Source organism: Amblyraja radiata, chromosome 13, assembly GCF_010909765.2.
Source record: "Amblyraja radiata isolate CabotCenter1 chromosome 13, sAmbRad1.1.pri, whole genome shotgun sequence".
Classification (NCBI taxonomy): domain Eukaryota; kingdom Metazoa; phylum Chordata; class Chondrichthyes; order Rajiformes; family Rajidae; genus Amblyraja; species Amblyraja radiata.
In genome coordinates, this window is record NC_045968.1 from 58,288,254 (window position 1) to 58,314,012 (window position 25,759).

Consider the following 25,759-nt stretch of genomic DNA (forward strand, 5'->3'; position numbering starts at 1 on the left):
GGCAAAGAGAGTTGGTTTATCTACTCTCTATAAAGAGTTGGTTGTCATTGAAACTGTTAAAAATGGTTAAATACATCGATGCGAGGTGATTTAATCAGTGATCCCATTCATTGGATTTTTGACTATTACATAACTGATTTGGAAACAAATGTTAGTAATAATTTGTTGTTTTTTTCATAGCCACAAACCTATTGTTATATTGTGGCCAACTAAATTTTGTTTCAGTTCAAGAATTTAATTGAGTTCACTCTGTGTAGACAAGCACTGCTCAGTTAATGTTATTTCATTGCATTGGTACGATAATTATTAGTTGGCCAGGATAAAGACTATCAACAAGGAGTGGAGAAATTTAATTAAATGTACACTTTCTTTCACAGTAAGTTAAATGGGTGAATAACTCATAAGAGTTATTGCTCTTACTGTAGAATTGCGAAGCGACAAGTGTAGCATTTCCTGCGCCCTCCACATCCAAGGACCCAAGCAGTCTTTCCAGGTGCGGCAGAGGTTCACCTGCACCTCCTACAACCTCATCTATTGCATCCGCTGTTCTAGGTGTCAACTGCTGTACATTGGTGAGACCAGGCGCAGGTTTCGCCCAACACCTCCGCACAGTTCGCATTAACCACCCTGAATTCCTGGAGGCTCAGCACTTCATCTCCCCCTCCCATTCCGAAACCGACCTTTCTGTCCTGGGTCTCCTCCATGGCCAGAGTAAGTCCCACTGCAAATTGGAGGAATAGCACCTCATATTTTGCTTGGGTAGTTCACATCCCAGCGTATGAACATTGACTTCTTCAATTCAGGTAGTCCCTGCTTTCTCCCTCCTTCCCCTCCCCTTCCCAGCTATCCCACAGCCTACTGTCTCCGCCTCTTCCTTTCTTCTTCCCGCCCACCCCACCCCACATCAGTCTGAAGAAGTGTCTCGACCCGAAACGTCACCTATGCCTTCGCTCCACAGATGCTGCCTCACCCGCTGAGTTTCTCCAGCATTTTTGTCTACCTTCGATTTTTCCAGCATCTACAATACAATACAATTTATTGTCATTTGAGCCTCAGTGAGGCTCAACGAAATTCTGTTTCCACAGCCATACAAGCAAAGACAATTCCTAGACATACACACAATTTAATTCACACAAACATCCATCACAGTGAACCCACTGTGATGGAAGGCAAAGTCTTTTCTCTCCCCTGTTCTCATGTCTCTCCCGATGTCCAAGCCCCAGGCGGGCGATGATAAGTCCCACGGCCATTTTAGTCCGTGCCGGGCGATTTACGGCCCCGCTCCCGGTCTAGAAGTCTCGAAGTTGGAGCCCCGGCGGGCGCTGGAATGTCCCACGGCCATGAAGCCGTGCCGGGCGATGTATGACCCTGCTCCGGGTCGTTCCAACCCCGCGACACGGGCTGGAGAAGTCGCGTTGCGGGAGCTCCGGGAAGCGGTCTCTCTCTCCCCCCGGACCCATGAGCTCCCGATGTCCCAGTCCACCGGACCTGCGGCTGCGTTGCTGGAGCCTCCGAGCCCCAGGAGTCGAGTCGCAGCAGCGAGTCACCACCGCTCCCCACGCTCCGAGGCCGGCCAGCCCCACGATGGTGAGTAGTCCGCAGCTCCGCAGTCTCCCGAGCCGCCGGGTCGTTCAGGTTGGAGGCCGCTCCACGGTGCTAGGCCCCAACGACAACGGAGACCCGACAGGGAAAAGGTCGGGTCTCCCAGACAGGGAGAGATTTTAAACGGTTTCCCCCTGCCCCACCCCCCACATATACACATTTAAAACCAGTGTTAAAAAACACCAAACACTACATTTAACTAGACAAAAAATAAAAAAAAGACAGACAGGCTGTAGGGGCCGCTGCAACGGGTGAGTCGCACCGCCAACTCCATCTGCAGTTCTTTCTTAAATAGATTGGAAAATCAAAAACACTACAGATCCTGTAAATCTAAAATAAAACAAGGAAGGCTGGAAACACAGTATTACAGGTGACATCTGTAGAAAGAGAAGTGGAATTAATACATTGGGCCGAGGACCATTCATCCAGTTCTGACGAAAGGCTTAAAACTTGAAATAAGATGATACTTGGCCTATTGAGGATTTCTGCTACTTTCTGTTTCTTCATTTACCTCTAATTTGATTAGTTTAACACGGGGTGATGAATCAAGGAATGCAACTGTTAATTTTAATCTAACCGGAGCTAAAGCAAGTATTCAGAGAGTTTGAGTTGGCTGGAATTAGAAGCAATTATTGCAATATCTATATATTTGATGGACCTGTAACACTTTCCTGAGGTCAGAAGGGCAAACAAGCGATGTGTGGGATGAGATGAGTCCTTTAGTATGTGTGATGCCTTCCGCAGACAACGAGAGCTATAGATCACTTCCAGGCAGGCAAGTGTGTGTTGGTGATCTTCACTGACGACTGATGAATCTCTGCAGAGCATTTTTGTCAGCCGCAGAACTGTTGCCATACCACACCAGGACACTCTCTATGGAGCAACGGTAGAATGACACTAGCAGCTGTTGTGGCAAGTTGACTTTCCTGAGTGATCTTAGGAAGTAAAGCTGTTGTTGTGCCTTCTTTACCAGGGAGTGCGACCACCTGAGATCTGCTGAGATGTGGGTGCCCAGGAACCTGAAACTGGAGACTCTGCCCACTCTTTCTCCGTTTATGTGCAGTGGGGGATGGTCACCCTGCTTCTTCCTGGTCAATGATGAGCTCTTTTGTTGTCTTTGTATTGAGTGCTAAGTTGTTCTCTGAGCACCAGCCTATTAACCTCTGTACTTCCTCCCTGTAAGCTGACTCATCAGTGATCAGTCCCGCCATTGGCGTGTCGTCTGCAAATTTAATGATGGTGTTCGTGCTGTGGGTCGGTATCTAGTCATAGGTATAGAGGGAGTAGAGGAGGAGGCTCAGCACGCAGCCTTGTGGAGCTCCTGTGCTGAGTGTCAGAGTGGGGGATAGGTGGGGTCCCATCCTGACTGACTGCGGCCGGTCTGTAAGGAAGTCCTTAATCCATAGGCAGATGTTGTGTTCGATGCCTAGGTTGGACAGCTTGGAGACCAGTCTAATGGGTATGATTGTGTTGAATGCAGAGCTGTAATCCACAAATAGCAGTCGAGCATATGCTCCCCGTTGTTCTAGGTGGAGCAGTACAGTATGGAGGGCAGTGGCAATGGTGTCATCTGTTGATCTGGTTGATCTGTACGCATATTGGTGTGGATCTAGGGTTGATGGGAGAGCGGCCTTGATGTGCTTAAGGACCAATCTCTCCAGGCACTTCATGATTATTGGTGTTAGTGCAACCGGCCTGTAGTCGTTGAGGCAGGTTATGGCTGTGTGCTTCAGAACTGGCACTATTTACAATGTTTTTAGACATGTGGGGATCATGCATTGTGCCAGGGATTGATTGAAGATTTTTGTCAATACGTCAGTTAACTCAACAGCACAGTCTCTAAGAACCCGCCGCGCGGCCCCTGTCCGGACCGGCAGCCTTCTGTATGTTAACATTCTGGAGTGTGTGTGTGACATCAGCAGTCTGTATGATGAGTGTCTGGCTGTTGGGTGTTGGAGCTGGAGTAGTGTAGGGATGTTACAACATTTTGAGATGTTGAAAATCAAGCCTGTAATTTATCCCATCAGATAAAGCATAAAAATAACTTTAATTTGATACCTAATTCACTTTCATATCTTCAGTATTAAAAAAGTTATGGTCATTTTCATACTCGGAAATTAGCATCTTGTTCCCTATTGCTTTTCCATTAACATCACAAAAGCTGTGATCGAGGACAGTCAATTGACATAAAAGCCCATAACTTTATTAAAAATTAAGGGAACTGAATAAAAATTTCAGTTATTATAGATTGAAGCATGCTGAAACTAATATGATACATCTTACTTAGATGACCTGAAATTAAAATATATAATTAGTTAATTACCTAATTAAGTAGCTAATTACAAAATTAACCATTGTGACGGAAATAGTAATAAACATCCAGACTGCCTTGAAAATTCAAAAATGTGGTATTCGCAATATCAGAAATTTAATATTATTATATTATATGCTGTAAGTCCATAACAGGTAAATAAATTACAATTTCTAGCAAAAGACCAAGTCTTCTTGGAGAAGATCAGCTGCTAGCTGGTACATTGGCATATCATAATCAGTAGCATCATCATACTCCTCAGACTGCAACCAATAAGCAACTCTACACCTTGTTTTTCTTCAACTTTTCAATTTTGGTATTGTAAACGACAAGTTTTTGCTCTTCAAACCAAGCATGACATGATTTTCTGCCCACTACTTTCCCATTCAGACCGACTTTTTCCAAACGAGGTATACAAGTACAAGATGTGTCCATTTTTAAGATCCCTCTTAGACTCGGGCATGACAGAGAAATTCACTTCAAGGTGAGCTCTAGCTATGCCAGGCTGGGCATTTGGATTGACAATTTTGCATTTCTTCTTCGGAGGCATCTGAAAAATGTAAAGAAAAATAACACTGAACAGCATTAAGTGGAAACAAGTTATTATTTGCAGTTTTAGAAAAAAATAGTAGAAATTATTTTGATCAACAAAATGCCTAACACGTTAAAAAGTTAATACAAATAGTAAATACCCAACAAAAAATTCATATTCATCAGTGTCATCAAATCAATTGAATTTAGATGAATTATTAGATCTAAACATCTATCCCATTCTTAAGAAAAGACTAAAAATATTTGTTTAAATAGTCAAAGTATCCAAATAACAAACTGATCCCATTCACACAAGAATTCACAATATAACATGATATTTAAATCTCACTTTGTCATGAATATATATGCCAAATCGAAGGAATTGAATGTTTAATTCCCATAAATTTTACTCTGTTGGTTTATAATACTGCAGCAGGCAAGGGCCGTTTTACACAGACATGTGTTCAGAATCCACAAACATCCATTCTCAAGATAATCAAAATCATTATTTTTTGCACAATCATGTCATAAGCACATCTAAATTATCTATATTTTGTGTAATTATCTATCCATGAGCAATATTTTCATACTAAATATCTGACTAAAAACTATGTACTGTGGAAGTTTGTAATTAGATGTTTAGTATAACAATATTGATCATGGATAGACAATAACACAAAATATAGATAATTTAGATGTTCTTATGACATGATTGTGCAAAAAATAATGAAATTGATTATCCTGAGAGTGGATGTTTGTGGATTATGATACAGAGATCGGATTGTGGCCGCCGCCATGATTTTGCTCACACTCACAGCCGGCGGGCAAGACACGGCCGATATCGGGGCCTAAATAACATATTTTGCATCATCAGATTAAAAAGAAAGTACACCAAAAACTAGATAAGATGTTAAATAAACGTCCTACAGTACATACCTTTTGTTTTGTCCTGAACTTGTGATCTGTGATTTTGAAGGTGTTGGTTGGGCCCTATTTCATCCAGCGCCTCAATAGTCAAGCAACGTTTTTTTTTAAATCACGAACGGGATGACAGAACAAAATTTACTCATAAGCTTGTCGTACGAGGAAATCCTTCCCTGACAACCAATAAAAACCTGCATTTTACTAACCCCCCCCCCCCCACCACCACCACAGCCTCTCACGTTGCACGCACAGGCAGTGGGCATATCTAGAGCGCCACTGATGGCAGGAATTTGTAACTACGCTAAGTAGTGGGCATTGCCGTCTCTCTCGTCTCATGGCGTCCAAAGAAGTGGTTTATCCCGCCCCTTCCCCGACATCAGTTTGAAGAAGGGTCACGACGCGAAACATCACCGATTCCTTATCTCCAGAGATGCTACCTGACCCGCTGAGTTACTCCAGCATTTTGTGTCTACCTTCGATTTAAACCAGCATCTGCAGTTCCTTCCCACACATTTATTCAGCTCATTCCTTTTCTTCCAAGAATGATTCATTATGACCATCAAGGCTAAAGAGCTGAGCTGACTGCCCAGGCAAAGCCATTGGTCCTGATGGTGTTAGCCCTAGGGTACTCAGGACTCCAGGGTGCCAGCCTGTTGTGCGGAATACTCCAGCATACCTGAACCAGGAGAGGGTTCCTGTGATGTGGAAGGCATCCTTCCTGGTTCCTGTACCAAAGAGGATGCATCCCAGCTCCAATGATTACAGACCTTTGGTGCTGACTTCACACATCATGAAGTTCCTGGAGAGGCTGGTGCTCACTCACCTGCGACCCCTGCCTGGACCCCCTGCGGTTTGCTTACCAAACAACGGTGAGGGTTGAGGACGCCATCATCCGCCTGCTCCATCGTTCCTATGTTCACCTGGATAAACCGGAAAGCACTGTGAAAGTTGTGTTTTTCACTTCTCCAGTGCTTTTAACACTATCGCCTGCACCGACGAAGATGCGGGTGGATGCTCCATTGGCATCCTGGATCACCAACTATCTGACTGGACGACAACACTATGTCAGGCTACAGAACTGTAGTAGTGGTAGACATGGTGGTGAGCAACACAGGGGCCCAACAGGAGATAGTCCTCTCTCCCTTCCTGTTCACCATCTACACCTTGGACTTCAGATATAACTCAGACTCCTGCCACCTGCAGAGGTTTTTAGATGACTCTGCAATTGTGGGCTGCATCAGTGAGGGGAGGGAAGCTGAATATAGAGGTGTAGTTACTGACTTTGTTGAGTGGTGTGGGCTGAATCACCTGCAGCTCAACACCGACAAGACTAAGGAGTTAGTGGCGGACTTTAGGAGGCGAGGAACACCCCTGTCCTCTGTCTCCATCAAGGGAGTGGATGTGCAGTTTACCAGGGAATACAAGTACCTTGGAGTGTACCTGGACAGTAAACGCTGAGAAGGGACAGAGCCAGCTGTACTTTTTGAGGAGGCTCCACTCCTTCAACATCTGCAGTGAGATGCTGCAGGTGTTCCACCAATAGGTGGTAGTCAGGGCCATCCTCTATGCTGTTGTGTGCTGGGGCAGCAGGGCGAAGGCCGCGGACACCAACAAATCAACAAGCTCATCAGGATGGCTGGCTCCGTCCTGGGGGCGGAATTTGATTCATTGGAAATGGTCTTGGAGGGGAGGATGCTCCTCAAACTGCAGAGCATCTTGGACAATACAGCTCACCCCCTCCATTACACACTGGTCAACCTGAGGAGCACCTTCAGCAACAGACTGGTTCCACCAAGATGCAGCACAGGACGCCACAGGAGATCCTTCTTCCACGTGGCTATCAAACTGTACAACTCCTCCCCCTTCTGTCATGGGGTAGACTGACTCCCCTTCCCCTTAACACCCCCCCCCCAATCTTTGCACATCACAAATCCTGGACTTTCTACGTCACTTGAATTTCATGTATCTTGTTGTTTTTTATGACTGCTGGCAGACCAATTTCTCTCCTGAGATAAATAAAGTTCTATCATATTGTATTACAGTTTAAAGCTTCAAGGCAGTGATAAACTCAGTAACATCCCAAAAAGTGCAAATCAAAAAGTCAATACATATTGTAGCATTGACCGGCTAAGATCAGGTCAATATAGTTCAGTCATTTAGCTTTCTGTAGCAAACTATGTTGATCAATCAATCAATCAATCCCTGTCTATCCAAATGCATATGCATCTTATCTCTTACAATCCTCTCCAGTAACTTTCCAATCACAGATATGAGGTTACTAGTCTATAGTTCCTACGTTTTTCTTTGCAGCCCTTAAATAGATACACAACATCCGGCACCTCACCGATGTATAACGATAATTTGTATATCTCAGCTTCTCTGCCTTTCCACAGTGTCCTTGCATATATTTGATCAGACCCAGACGATTTATCTACCTCTATACATCTGTCTGCAATAAAATAACTTCTTGATCTGAGATGGGATGTTATTTGTAGTGTTGGAAAAAATGTCTGAGAAATATATATTTTTTACTTATGTATTGTTTGTTCCATCCCTTTTCTGTTCCTCTGTAGATACACATCAACAAAATTGCTTTAGGGGATGACAGGATCGCTCTACAGCCTTTGGCAATGGCCAGGAATCAACTGAGCAAGATTAGGTAGAGTAGAAGTGACAGCTGCTCAGTAATATGCATGACAGATGTACTTGGACTAACCAGTGCTTAGGCAAAGAAGAGAACACATTAACATTGGGGGAAGGGTGGAAAAGTAAACTTTGTTACCTGCATGCAGGATAATGCCTTAACATGCAAACGGCTCTAGGAACTTACTGCCTCCTGTTAAGAGAAAGCTAAATCAGGTAGCTTGCATGAATTGGTACATCTTAACAATTAACTGAACAATTTAAGTTTTATACTTACACTTATATCTATGTTTCTTTTGGTATCTATTTAAATATTATTTTAAAATATTCCAATATTTTGCACTTTTTATTTGGTAATGTATATTATGATTGATAGGTTCTAAAATATTTAACATCTGCACAATTTAAAGAGGTTATACTCTTTACACAACAACATTGATTTTTAAATACATTTTAGATAAGGAAGGATATTGGTTGAATCTCAAAGTAGAAATTCTATTTTTTCAAGGCTTAGCATTCAGATTTTTAAATGAATATTTGGTCATGTATTATATTTTAACTGTTTGAAAGTGTTTTAAGAGAATTCTCACTCTCCACCTTTCCACTTTGCGTTCAATGCCCTCAAAATCATTTATACTAGCAATCAGAACATACAGAGAGGGCAAGAATTCTGTATAGGAAGGAACTGCCGGTTTAAATCCAAAATAGACACAATATGCGGGACAGGCAGCATCTCTAGCGAGAAGGAATGGGAGACGTTTCGGGTCAAGACCCTTCTTCAGACTGATGTCAGGGGAGAGGGAGATACATAGACAAGGAAGTGTATAGATAAGGAAGTGTAAGGTGTGAAAACAGGACAAAGGGAGTCAAGGGCCTGTCCCACGAGCATGCGACTGCATGCAGCAAGCGCGACCTAACGTGGTCGCTTGAGCCGTACGGCCTCGCGGGGCCGGTCCCACTTCGATCGCCGGATCCTTATGGAGTTGTGCGGAGCTGGTCCGAAAAACTGACACTGTCCAAATATTCCGCGCGGCAACGGCCTGCCGGCCCGCAGCCGCATTGAGGCCGTATGCACCGCCTCGACGGGCGTGCGCAGCGTCCCGACGCCGTACGCAGCGTCTTGACGCTGTACGCAGCGTCTTGACGGCATACGCCTAGCGCAAACTTCCTGCGGACTTCGCTCGAACTTCATGTCAACTCGTACGGGAAGACTCAACCTCCGTGCGGCCCCCGCTTCCGGTTTGGTCACGCTCGCCGCATGCTGGTGGGACAGGCCCTGTACGGGGATCACTCGACCTCCGCTCGGCCCCCGCTTCCGGTTTGGTCGCGCTTGCCACATGCAGTCGCATGCTCGTCGGACATGCCCTTTCAGATCAAGAAAAATGTAGAATAGATCATTGTTAGTTGGGAGAAGGTTACAACAAAGCAGAGATAAAATGTAGTCGGACACGGTAAGACTGATCAGAGAACTGGGAAGGGGGAGGGATGGAGAGGGAGGGAAAGCAAGGGTTACTTGAAGTTAGAGGTCAATGTTCATACCGCAGGGGTGTAAGCTGCCCAAGTGAAAATTGAAATGCTGTTCCTCAAATTTGCGCAGATATGTAATTGGAGCACGGAAACAGGCCATGATATTGCGATGATATTGTACTATAGCAGGCCGTTCAAGCCATAAGTCCCAGTCTCTTGACGTCAAAACCTTGAAAATTATCGATTTCTTGTTGAACAGCATGCTGAATTTTAGAACAAAATAGTTTCAACACGTTGCTGCTGAAGTTTCAACAATTATTGCAGGTCAGTAAGCAGAGATCAGATTTATCTGCCACTGGAAAGCTGTCAGTGACTATCAAAATGTTTAAATATTGAAAAATTGTTTGTGGAGGGTAATCTTGGTTTCTCTGATCTGTCTACAGAGGTATTTCAATCGAGACTAGTTCACTCGTCCAGTAAATCTCCTTGTAGTCCAGATTTTAAAACACTTTCTGTATTTTAACCACTGGGGTTTACTATTTAAATGTATTTCTAAAGATATTTCTGAAGGTAAGCCTCCCGGAGATAAAGAGGCCCTTACTAGTCAGATGAAAGTTCTTTGTTGTCCAACAATCCCTTTTAAATTCTATTATTTAGTTTATATTCTTCATACAAAATTAGAGACTTTGAAATTGTCATCTGAATACCCAATTTCAGATCATTAACAAATATGTAAAAGAACAGTGATCTCAACACTAATCACTGGGAACTCTATTACTCTATGAGAAGGCAATAATGAACACTTTTTTATTAATTACACAAAACAATGATATGTACTTTATTTAACTCTTGTTAAAATACCAGCCACATTGTTATCTTTCAGCATTTGTTGCTTTAACAATGACCCCAATCAAGTCCATTAAATGGCATTTCACTTTAAGAAATATTTTTCACACAGAGTTGTGAGTCTGTGGAATTCTCTGCCTCAGTGGAGGCCGGTTCTCTGGATACTTTCAAGAGCGGGCTAGATAGGGCTCTTAAAGATAGCGGAGTCAGGGGATATGGGGAGAGGGCAGGAACGGGGTACTGATTGTGGATGATCAGCCATGATCACATTGAATGGCGGTGCTGGCTCGAAGGGACGAATGTCTATTACCTATTGTGCAGGCTTTTATTTCTTGTCCAAAGTGTGACAATTTGGTTTGGATCGTTTATTTCAAATGTTTCAAATCTACGATTTCAAATGCGTCTGCAATTTCAGTTTTTATTCCTTGTGCTTCTTATTTTAATCAGACTAGTCATGTTTGCAGTCCCCTTGATTTTTTTTTCCTGCCATTTCTTAGAGAATATAGCCAGAGTTTCTGCAATTTCCATTCTTTCTTTGGCAATCAAGGATCTATCTCTCCTTGACCAAGTGGTTGGTTTTACAATGTAATGCCCACCTACATATAATGCCTCTTTTTATCCCAACCAATTGTTTCGAGAAAAGTATGAAGACACAATAATGTTTACAATAAGTACAAAAGGAGGGTGTGCTGAATGTCTGTCACATGCACTTGAGTCAATAGTGAAAATGTTACTGACATGCAAATGAGTTGTAATTTCTGCATGAAGGAAGGTTCTTCAAAATTAATAATTGTGTGTATTTTAGTTTGTTGTGCTTTTCTATAATCGGCACCTCCCAAGGTCGAGTTGGAGCAGCACAATCCAGCTTTTAAATATGCCTTTTGTTCAAAATAAATAATTGATTTCCAATGGAAATGATTGTTTGCAGTTATGAAGTTTACATGTGGATGAATTATATGGTAGCCTTTAACACTGCATTATGTTGTAAAACTAATGCTTTTGATATATCATTTAAGACTTTTTTTCTGCATCAATTTGTAAGTCATAGTGGTTTCATTCACGTTCCGATATTAGTGGGAAATTATTGGAAGCCACATTCAAACATACTAAACCTTCATTTGCATGTTTAACATGTTCAGCATTCGCTATGACACCCTTTTGGCTGCATTGCATGGACCTCATAAATGTGTTCACTGAATGTGGCCGCTTTTCAAAACCGTTTGTAGATTGGAACTATTAAATCTCACAATGTTGCTGCTTGAACTATCTATTTATGGTGTTTCATGACGTACCTTTCCTTCGGAGTGTATGCAATAATTTATTACTATGAAGGTTTAATTCATATAATTAGTATTGTGCTTCATATAGTGTTTAAACTATATGTGAAGGATTCTTACAATTGTTTTAAAGACTATATGAATCTTTTCATGTAGCCACCAAAGCTAGGTCTGTTCATTTTATTTCAACAGGAAATATGATGTTCGAAAAGATAGTTTGCAGTTACATATTTTTATTAAATTCAAAGGTGAATTAAAGGGTTCTGATACATCTGCTATTTATCATTCAATGCCCAAGTAACAGTTTGTGACCTACTCTTGACTCACATTTGCATAAACTATTCTCATCATCTAAAGTAACAATTATTTGGCAGTGTCCCAGCCAAAACTTCAACACATACATTCATACATGTTGGTCTTGGTTTTTTGTTTTTCTTTCCATCAAAGAAACTTGGTCTGTTTTCCGCTCAGTTTTCTCATGGATTCCAAACCTGAACAAGGTGGGTTTCAAGTTTTGCTAAAGTTTATTTTATATTCTTTTGGTCAGTGTTTCAGTGAACAAAATTTCAGTGACGTCTGTTTCAACAAAAGCAGCCACCATCAATTCACTGTTTCTCTTTCTTTCTGTAGCTTTAACTTTAAGCAACTGCTGGTTTATACCTTTATAGTTTGAGTTGCTTCCCAGTAACTGACATTCATGTTGTCCAATTTTTTAGTATAAAACATGCACTGAGGTGAGGAAAATTGATGACTACTGAAATATTATTATAGCAGTGAATTCCTAGCCCTTCTCTGATCATCTTTGTTTCAATCAACTGTCAGAATTAGGTCAAGTTGGTGTGTTAGCAAGTAGTTTATAAACTTAAACTCAAGACGAAACACTCTGCTTTTTCCTTGGCAATCTCGGATATCAGTTGTGTATACTAATGAGCAGCACAGGCAGCAGCTTTCTCCTAAATGTCAATTGTCCGGAGTGTTTTATTGTCATACGCACTGGAAATTGGAAAATTGAATTTGTAACTGATATGCCAGTAAGATCAGAAACCATGTTGGTACTTGTAGGCGCAGAGCCATGAGTTGTTTTCACCAAAACTTTTTATTTGGGTTTGAATGGTTGTCAAGATTATCTGACAGAGGAACCCCAGAGCTTGAGTAGCCGAGCTAGTCAACCTCACAGATCTCCATGGCCATATCTAAAATGGAAGAGCTGAGCCACAGACAAGTCAAGTGAAGTGTCAAGAGCCTGACAGTTATGGGGCTTCTCACGGGGCGACTTGACGCAAGAGGTAACCAGAGTTGAACATCGTGGGAACCTCGTACGATAACCGTACGGCATTCGTGGACCACCGTGGACCTAACGGCAGGTACTCGTGTAACTTGTTGACTCGGGAGAAAATTCAAGCAAGCTTGAATTTCTCCAAGAGTGACTTGTACACTTGTGGTTGAACATTGAAACATTATATGGACGTAGTGGCCAGTGCGATATCCGTAATAACTCTTGCGGTTACCGTGGGAACTCCTGCGAACGGTGAACCCGGAAGCTGGACAGAGGGGACAGAAGGTGAGTAAAAAAGGTGGTCCCAATATAACTCAGGCAATAAAAGGGACAATGCAATGTGCTAAATGGCAGGTTTTGCGGACGACCATCTTATAGGAAGCACTTTTCAGAGGACAACACTTTAAAGTGAAACAAAGAGAAGTAAGCAGGATTACAACGGGACATTATTATCAGCTTATTTTCTATGCATGTCTGCTAACATGCAGTAGTGTTCCTGTGGTCGGCTACCCATCAATAGAGCTGTCCTGCCACGGCACACTCCCCAATTGTGAATTGTAGTAAGCGCAGAGATGGCCTCTTTGCTCTTTCCCACTGTATGTGCCCGAGTTACCTTTGAAACGCTGCAGTGAGACCATTTCCGCCTCGGTTGCACCACTTCTCCATGTACCTAGTGTTATTCCCCCTGTGTCACTGTCCACTAGGTCACCGTCCTGGATGGCTGTTGCTGATCCTGCAGCTGCACCTCTCATTCGGATCAGGTTGTGCAGAACACATGCTGCATATACTATAGTCTCCACATTCTTGGGCTTCTGCACCATTGTCTTGAGCAAGCATCTAAATCTGTTTGCCAAGATGCCAAAATAATTTTCTACAACCCTCCTAGCCCTTGACAGCCTGTAATTGAAGATCCTCTGTGCCCTAGTTAGATTCCTCTGTGGATATGGCTTCATAATCCAGGGCCGTAGTGCAAAGGCTTCGTCAGCAGCCATCGCATATGGGATGTCCGGGCTGTCTTCTCCTGGCAGAGGTTCTGGATCAGGCATGCCTGCTGTTCCACCTTCCATTTTCTTTCCAAGCCAGGTTTCTTTCCAAATCCGGCCATCACCAACACTTCCAGGTGTGCCCACATCCACATACAGGAAGTTGTAGTTATGATCAACCACCGCCAAGAGTACAATTGAGTGGAATTTCTTGTAATTGAAATAATTTGAGCCACCTCTGGGTGGACAACGAATTGCCACATGCTTGCCATCCAAAGCCCCACATGTGTGAGCAAAGTTCCAACTGTTTTCAAACCCCAGCGCCACTTTCTTCCACGCATCTGGTGTACTGGGGCATTCCATCACTTCAGCTGCATAAAATTTGATGATCGCCTCACAGGTTTCTCGGACAATACCACAGATGGTGTTGGTGGCGACAAGAAAGTTGTAAGATAGACTTTTATAAGAATCGCCTGAGGCCAAGTAGCGGAGGGTGATTGCTATGCGCAACCCTGGTTTCAGTGCCTTTCTCATTACAGTGTCAGTCTTCTTCAGCAGAGGTCCCAAATTATTCTTCAGCTCATTAAAGAGCTCGGGTGAAATTCTGACAAAGTTTGTGAATGCACTTTTATCCTCTTCGCACAGCACATTAAGCAGTTTATCATATTGTCCAAATAGAGGTCTCCGTTGAAAGATGGGCTTCACCCAGTGAGACTCCCTCTTAATTCTCTTTTTAATTAATCTCACCCTTCTGCCTTCACGCAAGCGTCCTCGATTCACATGGCTGCTGCATACAGCGCGTCAATGAAAAACACCATCATCCTGTACTCGAAACTACTTAGTACAGGCATGTCTCCAAATGAGCCAATTCAACCAAGGGAGGATATTTATAGTGTGTGAAAAAAATAGTGACATCATTTGTGCCACGTGATGATTTAACATCACTTCACAGTTCACAATGTTCATTCAAGATTTAACGGGAAAGCTCAGGAGACGGACAAGTCACTCGCACAAATAACAGAAATGCCGAGTACCCGTGGGAACTCTTTATCTACCCCCCGTTATATCGTGTGATATCGTGCTAGACCACGACCACTTCACTCTGGTTACATCTTGCGTCAAGTCGCCCCGTGAGAAAGCCCCATTAAGTTTGGACATTTTTAGCTCATGTCTAAGCCTGCCCCTACTTGAGTCCTGATCACTTATTGACATCAGAGGACTACCAGAGATAGTGGCACAATGATGTACAATCCAGAGGCACTCCCCTGCGTCCTCAGCATTGACTCTGGATCCCAAAAAGTTTTGAAGTATTATGTCGGTCAGTCATATCCAAGGGACCCTAATGAATGCCAGTGAGCGGTAATAAGGGCACAATGTCCTTCAGAGGTAGTTTGGGACCAGTGTCCAGTTCTATTCGCTTTAAAATAGATATGGTTGAGGATGGGGCTGCTCAACATTAGAGTTCTAAATTGGGGCAAGGCCAACTTTGAAGGCATGGATAGGAAAGGCTCAGCTATGGGCTAATCGCGGGAAATGGGAGTAGCATAGATGGGGCATCTTGGGTGGTAAGGATGACATGGATCAAATGGCCTGTTTCCGTGCTCTATGACTATTACATGTTACAGACTCTTTAAAAATTAATTGCAAAATATTTTTGGTAAAGGATTACAGTTCATTATTAAATGAGTTCCTTAATCTCATTTGCTGAGCATTATTACATAATATTTAAAAAAATCAAGTTATATTTATAACTCCAATCATTTTCTTATGAAATGACACAATTGGGGCATAATAATTATTATCTAGTTGATCTAGGTTGTTAGCTATAGTTTTTCTTGTTTTCTTATTGTTTCTGCAAGACTAATCCTGTTAGCAACGATCAGTAAATATTTATTGAATGGCATAGTAGGGTCCTGTGGACAGTATAAAAATTCAGAATTCAAGTTTAGTCTATGAATTTTAGTGATTTTATTATTAGTAAAACTTTAATCTACATTTTCTGCATGTTTTTACCAGAAAAAGAAATTGCACTTTACATGAAGCCTGCATCATGCGTGAAACGTTAAGCACTTTTAGAAGAAAGCTGATAGACAAAGCATGAAGTATTAAAACAGAAAACAGAAAAACCACGTTGGTTATTGGAACGATGATCAAAAAACTTATTTAAAGAAGAACCTCTAACTGGTGTGGACCTCCATTCACATCGAAGAGTCCACTTTGTTGCGATGTCTGTTTAATAATGACCTCTGAAAAGGTTGATTGAAACAACTGTGTAGTCTAGATTTATGAAAACTAAGGGACATGAAACCTTTTATTCCAGATTGCAGCAACTTGATGTATTGAACATATTTCTTTCCATCAGAGACATGCAGAGTGAGGTCTTTACATCATTATGTGCCTTGGGTTAAAGATAAAAAGAAAGTCGGTGCCAGTAAGTTTTAATGAAACTTAGACTTAGTCATAGAGTCATACAGCACAGAAACGGGCCCATCGGTCTGGCTTGCCCAGGCTGACCAAGATGCCCCATCTACAATATTGCTACTTGCCCTCCTTTGGCCATACCTATCCATGTACCTGTCCAAATGTCTATGAAATGTTATAGTAACTACCTCCTCTGGCAGCTCATTCCATATACCCACTGTGTCACAGGAGCGGAAATCCCGGGGGGGGGACGCATCCCCCCCCCCCCCCCCCCCATTTTTTGTAATCCGGATTTTAAAACTCTGTGAAAAAAAAATCTATTAAAAACCTCCGCTTTCCGCAAGACAGTGGGGGTGGGACTGATGATCGAGGGCGCCGATTGGACGAGAGAGACGTCGGTCAGCAGGCAAAGGGGGGGGGGGCATGATGATTCAGCGTGATGATTGGAGGAGGGGGGTGTCGGTCAAGGCGGAATTAGGGGGTGGGACTGAGGATAGGTGATTGGAGGAGGGAGACGTCCTGGTGGAGCAAAGATTATAGAGCGGAGCATGAATCGGCCCGTTTGCGGGGCCTTTCATCGCCCGGCCCGGCCTAAAATCGACCTCGGGATCTTCCACCGCCCCGCGGTCAAATTGCTGCGTCGAGGCGATCGAGGCTCCCGATGTTGAAGCCTCCACCGGGTGATGAAAGGCCCCACGAATGGGCCGATTGAAGCCCCACGATTCGGGGCGGATGAAGCTGCTGTTGCCGGAGTTCGGAGTCGGTCACCAACCAGGTCAGTTGCCGATGTTATCGGCCACAGGGCCCACGGCCGAAACCTCGCGTGTATGCGCATGCGAGCGCGCGGCCGCCAAGAAATTGTGTCCCTCCCCCCCATGTTTTGACAGCGATTTCCGTGCCTGACTGTGGGAAAAGTTACACCTCAGGTTCTTGTTAAATCTTTCCCCATTCACCTTAAACATATATCCTCTGGTTTTTTGTGCTTTTATCCTATCTATTTCCCTCGTGACCATATACACATGTGTAGGATCAATCATCATCCTCCTGTACTCCAAGGAATTAAGTTGTGCTCTGTCAACCTCTTCCTATAGCTCCGGCCCTCAAGTCCTGGCAACATCCTCATCAATCTTCTCTGCACTCTTTCCAGTTTAACAGCATCTGACACTAAAAGCTTCTTTAGATATGTAAAAAGGAATAGATTAGTGAAGACAAATGTAGGTCCCTTACAATCAGAGACAGGTGAATTTATAATGGGAAACAAGGAAATGGCAGAACAGTTAAACGAGTACTTTGGTTCTGTCTTCACTAAGGAAGACACAAACAATCTTTCAGAAATACTAAGGGACCGAGGATCTAGTGGAAGGGAGGAACTGAAGGGAATCCACATTAGTCAGGAAATGGTGTTAGGTAAACATGGGACTGAAGACAGATAAATCCCCAGGGCCTGATGGTCTGCATCCCAGAGTACTCAAGGAGATGGCCCTAGAAATCGTGGATGCATTGGTGATCATTTTCCAATGCTCTTTTGACTGGATCAGTTCCTGTGGACTGGAGGGTAGCCAATGTAACCCTACTTTTTAAGAAAGGAGGGAGAGAGAAAACGGGGAATTATAGACCAGTTAGCCTCACATCGGTAGTGGGGAAGATGCTTGAGTCGATTTGTTAAAGATGTTATAACAGCGCATTTGGAAAGCAGTGACTGGATTGGTCAAAGTCAGCATGGATATATGAAGGGGAAATCATGCTTGATTAATCTTCTGGGATTTTTTGAGGATGTAACAAGTAGAATGGATAAGGGAGAGCCAGTGGATGTGGTGTATCTGAACTTTCAAAAAGCCTTTGACAAGGTCCCACACAAGAGATTAGTATGCAAAATTAGAGCACATGATATTGGGAGTAGGGTATTGACATGTATAGAGAACTGGTTGGCAGACGGGAAGCAACGAGTAGGAATTAACGGGTCCTTTTCAGAATGGCAGGCAGTGACTAGTGGGGTGCCGCAAGGCTCAGTGCTAGGACCCCAGTTATTTACAATATATATTAACGATTTAGATGAGGGAATTAAATATGACATCTCCAAGTTTGCAGATGACACAAAGCTGGGTGGCAGTGTGAGCTGCGATGAGGATGCTATGAGGCTGCAGGGTGACTTGGATAGGATGGGTGAGTGGGCAGAAGCATGCTGTATAATGTGGATAAATGTGAGGTTATCCACTTTGGTAGCAAAAACAGGAAGGCAGATTATTATCTAAATGGTGTTAAATTGGGAAAAGGGGAAGTACAACGGGATCTGGGGGTCCTTGTTCATCAGTCAATGAAAGTAAGCATGCAGGTACAGCAGACAGTGAAGAAAGTGAATGGCATGTTGGCCTTCATTGCGAGAGGATTTGAGTTTAGGAGCAAGGAAGTCCTACTGCAGTTGTACAGGGCCCTGGTGAGACCGCACCTGGAGTATTGTGTGCAATTTTGGTCTCCTAATTTGAAAAGGACATTATTGCTATTGAGGGAGTACAGCGTAGGTTCACCAGGTTAATTCCCGGGATGGCGGGACTATATGATGAAAGATTGGGTCGACTGGGCTTGTATTTGCTGGAAATTAGAAGGACGAGAGGGAACCTTATAGAAATATGTAAAATTCTTAAAGACTTGGACAGGCTAGATGCAGGAAAAATGTTGGGGGAGTCCAGAAACAGGGGGTCACAGTTTAAGAAGAAATGGTAGGCCATTTAAGACTGAGATGAAGAAAAACTTCTTCCCTCAGAGAATTGTGAATCTGTGGAATTCTCTGCCACAGAAGGCAGTGGAGGCCAATTCACTGGATGTTTTCAAGAGAGAGTTAGATTTAGTTCTTAGGGCTAAAGGAATCAAGGGTTATGGGGTACTGATTTTAGATGATCAGGTATGATCACATTGGCTCAAAGGGCTGAATGGCCTACTCCTGCATCTATGTTTTCTATGTTTCCACCTTTTTAATATCATGGTGACCAAAACTGAAGACTACTCGAAATGTGGCCTCACCAATGTCTTGTACAATTGTAACATAATATCCCTACTTATATACTCAATACCCTGACTAATGAAGGCCAATGTGTCGAAAGCCTTCATTACCACCCTATTTATCTGTGACGCCACTTTCAAGGAACTATGTACCTGCACTCGTAGATCCCTCTGCTCTGCAACATTCCCCAGAGCCCTGCCATTCACTGTGAAGGTCCCGCCCTGATTTAACTTCCCAAAACGCAACCCCATCTGCGCCATCTACAGTATCACCCACTTTAGTGTCATCTGCAAACTTATTAATCATGCCGTGTACATGATCACGCAAATCATTGATATAAACCACAACAGCAATGGTCCCAGAGGCACACTACTGGTCACAGGCCTCCAGCCTGAAAGCAACCTTTCACCATCACCCTCTGCTTCCTTCCGAGAAGCCAATTTTCTATCCAGTCAACTAGGTCTCCCATGCAATATAACCTTCCAGAGTAGCCTATCATGCGGAATCTTATCAACTTCGGTAGGTTCTTGAGATCAAATAACATATTGACACCAGCAGGACCAGTCTAATTAAATTGAGAATTCCATTGTAAAACTTTTATTCACCAATTGTATTTTTGGTTATTGTATAGCAGGTGAGATGGCTTCATTAAAAATAAGGTTTTTATTTGAGAAAGGATTCTGAGGGAGAATCAACAGTAAATGTTGATTAAAGATTGTTACAGCAGAATTTTTCTTGAAAGCTTTCTGCCAGATAAAGTAATTTGAATCTTATTGTTCCTGTGCAGTGGCTCTTTTCTGGATCAACTTCCAAAAGTAGAGATTTTCATATTTATTAGGAGTGTGCCTCAAAGCCCCTTTCATGTGTGTAGCTGTCTGAAGAGCTAACTTCAACAGAAATTCCTCCTCCTCTCTTTTAAGCTATCAATATAATCTAATAATTGCTTTTGGGTAGATACAAAAAACTACAGATGCTGGTTTATACCAAAGATGGATACAAAGTGATGGAGATGCATCTCTGGAGAAAAAGGATGTGATGTTTCGGGTCCGGACCCTTCTTCAAACTGAAAGTAGGTGGTTGGGGAGCGTGGATGAAGAGCTGGAGGCGGAAAAGGACTAGGACCAATCGGGACCCGCAAGAAATGACCTCCAGGGTGGAGCCCTGGTCAACCCATTGTAGGCTAAGGAAGGTGTGATCTCAATTGGGATGCAATGTGGTGAACTGGTTAAATGACTAGGGTGGAGGGAGGGGGGAGGTTATTAAAATTAGAGAATTCAACATTCATATTATGTGTGTGAATAAAGGACTCTTAACCTGCCGGAAATAGTTTTGAGTTGGCCAGCTGTTTTTAATAGCCACTACAATTAGTGTTTGGTCTTTGACAATTCACATCCACTATTGATGAATTTTGTGAAATGTATGCAGAGGGTGCATTTTTAATGATACAAAAGCTAAGTGAGAAAATTACCTTTGAAGAGAACTCCTTCTCCAGTGTTTTTATAGTCAAGTTAGATAAGTGAGCAAGATGACACTGAGCTCACTATCATCTGACTACCAGCTTATCTTGAGCTTTCATGTTTGACTTCATGCATAAGCCTGAGATGAGATGAAGCACATACTACAAACATACTGTTCTCCACAAAAGCAATCAGCTAAAAGTAAATGTAATCAAGGCTGAAATCTTTCTCTCATGAATTAAGCAGCACGGTGGCGCAGCAGTAGAGTTGCTGCCTTGCAGCACCGGAGACCCGGGTTTGACCCCGACTACGGGTGCTGTCTGTACAGAGTTTGTATGCTTTCCCCGTGACCGCGTGGGTTTTCTCCGAGATCTTTGGTTTCCTCCCACATTCCAATGACATACAGATTTGTAGGTTAATTGGCTTGGTATAAGTGTAAATTGTCCCTAGTGTGTGTGTAGGATAGTGTTAACATGTGGGGATCGCTGGTCGGTGCGGACTCGGTAGGCCTAAGGGCCTGCTTCTGCGCTGTTTCTCTAAACGAAATAAACTAAATTGGCTATATACATACCATATTCAATGTATAGTGGTACGTAGACACAAAATGCTGGAGTAACTCAGCGGGACAGGCCGCGGGTCGAGTACATGTTCATATCGTGTTCATATCATATCATGTCCCCCTCATGTTTTGATAGGTGGGGGGCAATCCCCGCCCCACCATGTTTTGTAATCCGGATTTTGAAATTTGGTGGAAAAAAATCTATTAAAAATCTCCGCTTTCCACGAGACAGTGTGGCGCGGGACTGATGATTGAGGGCGCCGATTGGACGAGAGAGACGTCGGTCAGCAGGCAGTGGGGGGACAGGACATGATGATTCAGCGCCATGATTGGAGGAGGGAGGGGGTGGGACTGAGGATAGAGCGCGGTGATTGGAGGAGGGAGACGTCCTGGTGGAGCAAAGATCTTAGAGCAGAGTTTGAATCGGCCCGTTCGCGGGGCCTTTCATTGCCCGGCGCGGCTTAAAATCGGCCGCGGGATCTTCCATCGCCCCGCAGTCAAATTGCTGCATGAGGCGATCGAGGCTCCCGATGTTTAAGCCCCTGCCGGGGGATGGAAGATCCCGTGGCCGATTTTAAGCTGCGCCGGGCGATGAAACTCACTGCGAACAGGCCGATTGAAGCCCCACGATTCGGGGCGGATGAAGCTGCCATTGCTGGTGTTCGGAGTCGGTCACCAACCAGGTCAGCTCCCGATGTTACCATCCACAGGGCCCCACAGCCGAAGCCTCGCGTCGGTGTGTGTGTGTGCGCGCGCGTACGCCCACCAAGAAATTGTGTATCCCCCATGTTTTGATAGCGATTTCTGCCCCTGCGTGTGCATAGTATTACTTGATGAATTCTGCAATTAAAGTTTGGCATGTTGGGCATGTTGCATGTATTGAAAGGATGTTGTTTATAACATTTTCACATTTATCCAACTAACCTTCATTGTTATTGAATTCTACCTAATGCCTTCTGTAAATTGATTTACATGTAAAATAGATATGCAGAATGAGATCCAAAATCTTTTTGTTGGTTTGTCTTTACTCGTTAAGATAATTTGCCTCATGATGGAACATACTTTAGGATTAACTCGTACCATGGGACAGGGCTTTACCTCTGCAGCCTCTCCAAAACCTCCACATCTTTCCTGTAATGGGGTGACCAGACCTGCACGCAATAGTCCAAATGGCGTCTAACCAAAGTCCTATCGATCTGAATCATGACTTCCTGACTCTTATACCCAATGCCTCTAGCAATGAAGGCAAGCGTACCATACACCTTCTTTACCACCCTATCTACTTATGCTGCCACCTTCAGTGAGCTATGAACTTGGACTCCAAGATCCCTCTGCACATCAATGCTGTTAAGGGTTTTGCTATTAACTGTATAATTTCCCCTTACATTCAACCTCCCGAAGTGCAACACTTCATACTTGCTCGTGTTAAACGCCATCTGCCATGATCTATATTCCACTGTATCTTCTGACAGCTTTCCTCTCTGTCTGCAACTTCTCTAAGTTTGGTGTTGTCAGTAAACCAGCCCATCTACATTTACGTCCAGGTCATTTATATGTATCACAAATAGCAGATGTCCCAGCACAGATCCCTGTGGAACTCCACTGGTCAGCCAGAATATTTACCTCCCACCACAACCCTCTGCCAAATAATTACATATTAATTTACATTTAATTATAATATCAATGGTCAAATTCAAATATATAAGAGAACAAATAGAGATGTCAATGGAATAGAATGTAGGTTATGTTTATTAATATATCTAATGGTATGTAACAGGACACTACTAGTAAATATCTATTTTTGCTTCATTTGCTTGCAGTTATTGGAGACCAGCAATGGCATCACCTGCTTGGAATCGATTTGCTGTTACTCAAGCAGAGAAACAGGATGTTCACCTTTTAGAAGAGTACTAGAACAAATAATGGGAAGATGCAATTTGTTGCGAGTCAACAGGTGTGGAATTTCTCTTAATAGACTGCCGTAAGCATTTTCCTTACAAATTAGAACATGAGCCTGCTGCTGGTGACGTGCAGAGTTAGGCATTAGGCGTGGTCCATAGCAGGTTGTACCTGTTTTAACATTGTCTTAAAAGCTTTAAGCAAACAGTAAATTTGTAGTTGAGTTTTGCACTGGGACCTTGGTCTCAGCAGTGACAGAAAATGGTTTCATACTTTGATATAGTACTTTATATTGTCTTTTTGTTGAGTATAAGAAGTTGGAATTTTCTGACTTTCTTTACCTGCTTTGCAATATGGTTAGTAATGGTATTTTGTGTTAAATTCCTGGGAGCTCTTCAAACTCCGTATTCTTTGCAGGATTGTGGAATTTGGGTTGAGATTGCTTTCTTCCGCTGACGAATAGTTGTTACCAGACAAAAACCTTGTGGGTATTGCCCAAGAATACCTATCTTCATTTTAAACCCCCCTGAACCCTATCATTATATGACGGACATTTAAGAATGTATCTGTGCCTGTGTGTTTCTTCACTCTTCCACTGTTCCTGAGTTATTTGTGACAGATCATACAACTCCAATTGAGAGACTTCTAAATCACCGCCAATGCAGTTTCTCAACTATGTATTGAGAGACTGTTATCACTCGAAGTACCATGTTTCCTTTGTAGGATGGAGAGCAGAGGATAGAGAGCAGAGGATAGAGTGGGTGATACACAAGCCAGACAAAATCTTAATTTGAAGTAAATTTGTCCTGTCCTTGAATTAAAAGGAATATTGTTATGCTTATCACAGAGACAAAATTTAATTTTGAAATATCTTCTGGTACTAAAATTGCCAGTTTGATTGTCACTGTGATTGAGAACCCCTGACATTGTTACCTACTTAATCAGCAAGTCAGCATTGATTCCGTCTGTTCAAATTATTTTTCTCATGGATTTTACAACTTTTGTAGTTTGCCAAAACTGTCCTTGTAATCCATGTGCATTGGTTTAAAAAAAAATTAGTGTTCCAAAAGCATATTTTATAGATGTAAAATTTGTTACATATTTTTGAAAGGAATTTATTTTATAAAAAAGTCAAGCAAATGTTTTCCTTTTTTTCTTCATGGTCAATATTGTACTGTCTCAATATTTGGAGACCACCATTAGCAAAACATATTTATTTTATCCTTTTTCGGTGTTTTGATTGTGTTCCCAATTCAGGAACCTATAAAACTAAAATTTGATTTTTTTTGTTTTACAATTATTTTATTTTTGGCTTGTTGATTGGATTTTCAAAACACAATTTGGAATTTGAGGTAATTGATTTGAATACAGACCGAATTGATTAAATGAGAAAATAAGACTGACATTTTTATAAAAGCCTGTCTCATTTTCAAAGTGTATTGTAGAAAAGGCAACAGTCAATTTAACCCGCTAGGGTCAGATTACTCTTTGAAGGATACATTTCCCCTTCTTATCAAAAGTGTAAGGAGATTTTTTTTTAAGATTAAAAATGGACTCTTTTCCATGCCATGACAGCAAGAAGGCTTTTCATATAATGCCTGGCCTAGGTTATGAGTTAAACTTGCATTTTAACATTACTAAGTGCTGCCACTGAGCAAGAAATGTTACTTCCTTTGGTGCATGCATCAAACTGAGGTTGATAGAACAAAAGATAAATGTTCTGGAGTTAAAACAGAATTGCTCAGCAGATCAGGAAGTATCTGTGGCAAGATAAACAGAATTGGCAGTTGTCACTGCACAAGATAGAGACATGAAGTTAATGTTACAGTTTGACTTTTCATCAGGACTGGACTGCTCTGATACAAAAACTTTATTAATTAAAAGCATGTTTATTAGTTTTAAATATTCTGGAGAATGGTTTGTTGTCTTTAAATGCAGGAGATGTTATGCATAGCAGTATGTTCAGATGGAATAGGTATAGTAAAATATAGCACAGAACATAAGAACATGCAAGACATAGAGACGGAATAGGCTTGTGTCTGCTCCTCCATCTATAAGATCATGACTGCATTAACATTCTGGCTCTATGGAAAATATGGGCAATTTAAGCCAAATGCTCTTTACTTACTCTTTGTTCTTTTGATATTCTATATCAATTATGGTAGATTTCCCAAAATGACATTTACTGTGATTCTACAGCTTCGGTCTGCTGCACACTCTCTTGATGTGTTTAAATCAAGTCTTTGCTATGTCCTGTTGTTATCAAGCTGTCTCACACTCAAATCTATGGACAACTTTATCTCTCTTGATTTACCTGCTATCTGCAGGTTTTCACTCCCACCTTTAGCATCATTTAACATGTCTCATTTTCTCTTCTCCTTTCAACCTTGATGGTTTCTGGATCTTTCAGCCTTCGGTGAGATTACTCCATTTTAAGAAAAAAGGTTAGCTGATATGATGAAATGCAGATTTCTGCACTTTAAAACTACATTAGTTTTGTGTTCATTTTCCCACAGAATTTTCAGTAAGTTTTTAATAGTTATAAGTGTATTTTGTTACTGCAAG

The 25,759-nt window shown here is 42.4% G+C and overlaps 1 protein-coding gene across 4 annotated transcripts in view; it reads left to right on the forward strand.

Annotated features, from left to right (window-relative positions):
* Positions 1-25,759, forward strand: part of atp11b (ATPase phospholipid transporting 11B (putative)) — a 185,160-nt gene that overhangs the window by 155,679 nt on the left and 3,722 nt on the right. The window contains exons 29-30 of one of the 4 annotated variants that reach the window (XM_033032162.1): positions 7,942-8,027; positions 23,116-23,249. The exons of 1 other annotated variant lie outside the window; for it this stretch is intronic. In XM_033032162.1, the coding sequence (XP_032888053.1) occupies positions 7,942-8,027; positions 23,116-23,209 (180 nt within the window). In that variant the 3' untranslated portion in view covers positions 23,210-23,249. The remainder of the gene's footprint in view (positions 1-7,941; positions 8,028-23,115; positions 23,250-25,759) is intronic. 2 more of the 4 variants (XM_033032163.1, XM_033032161.1) reach the window with 2 other exon arrangements.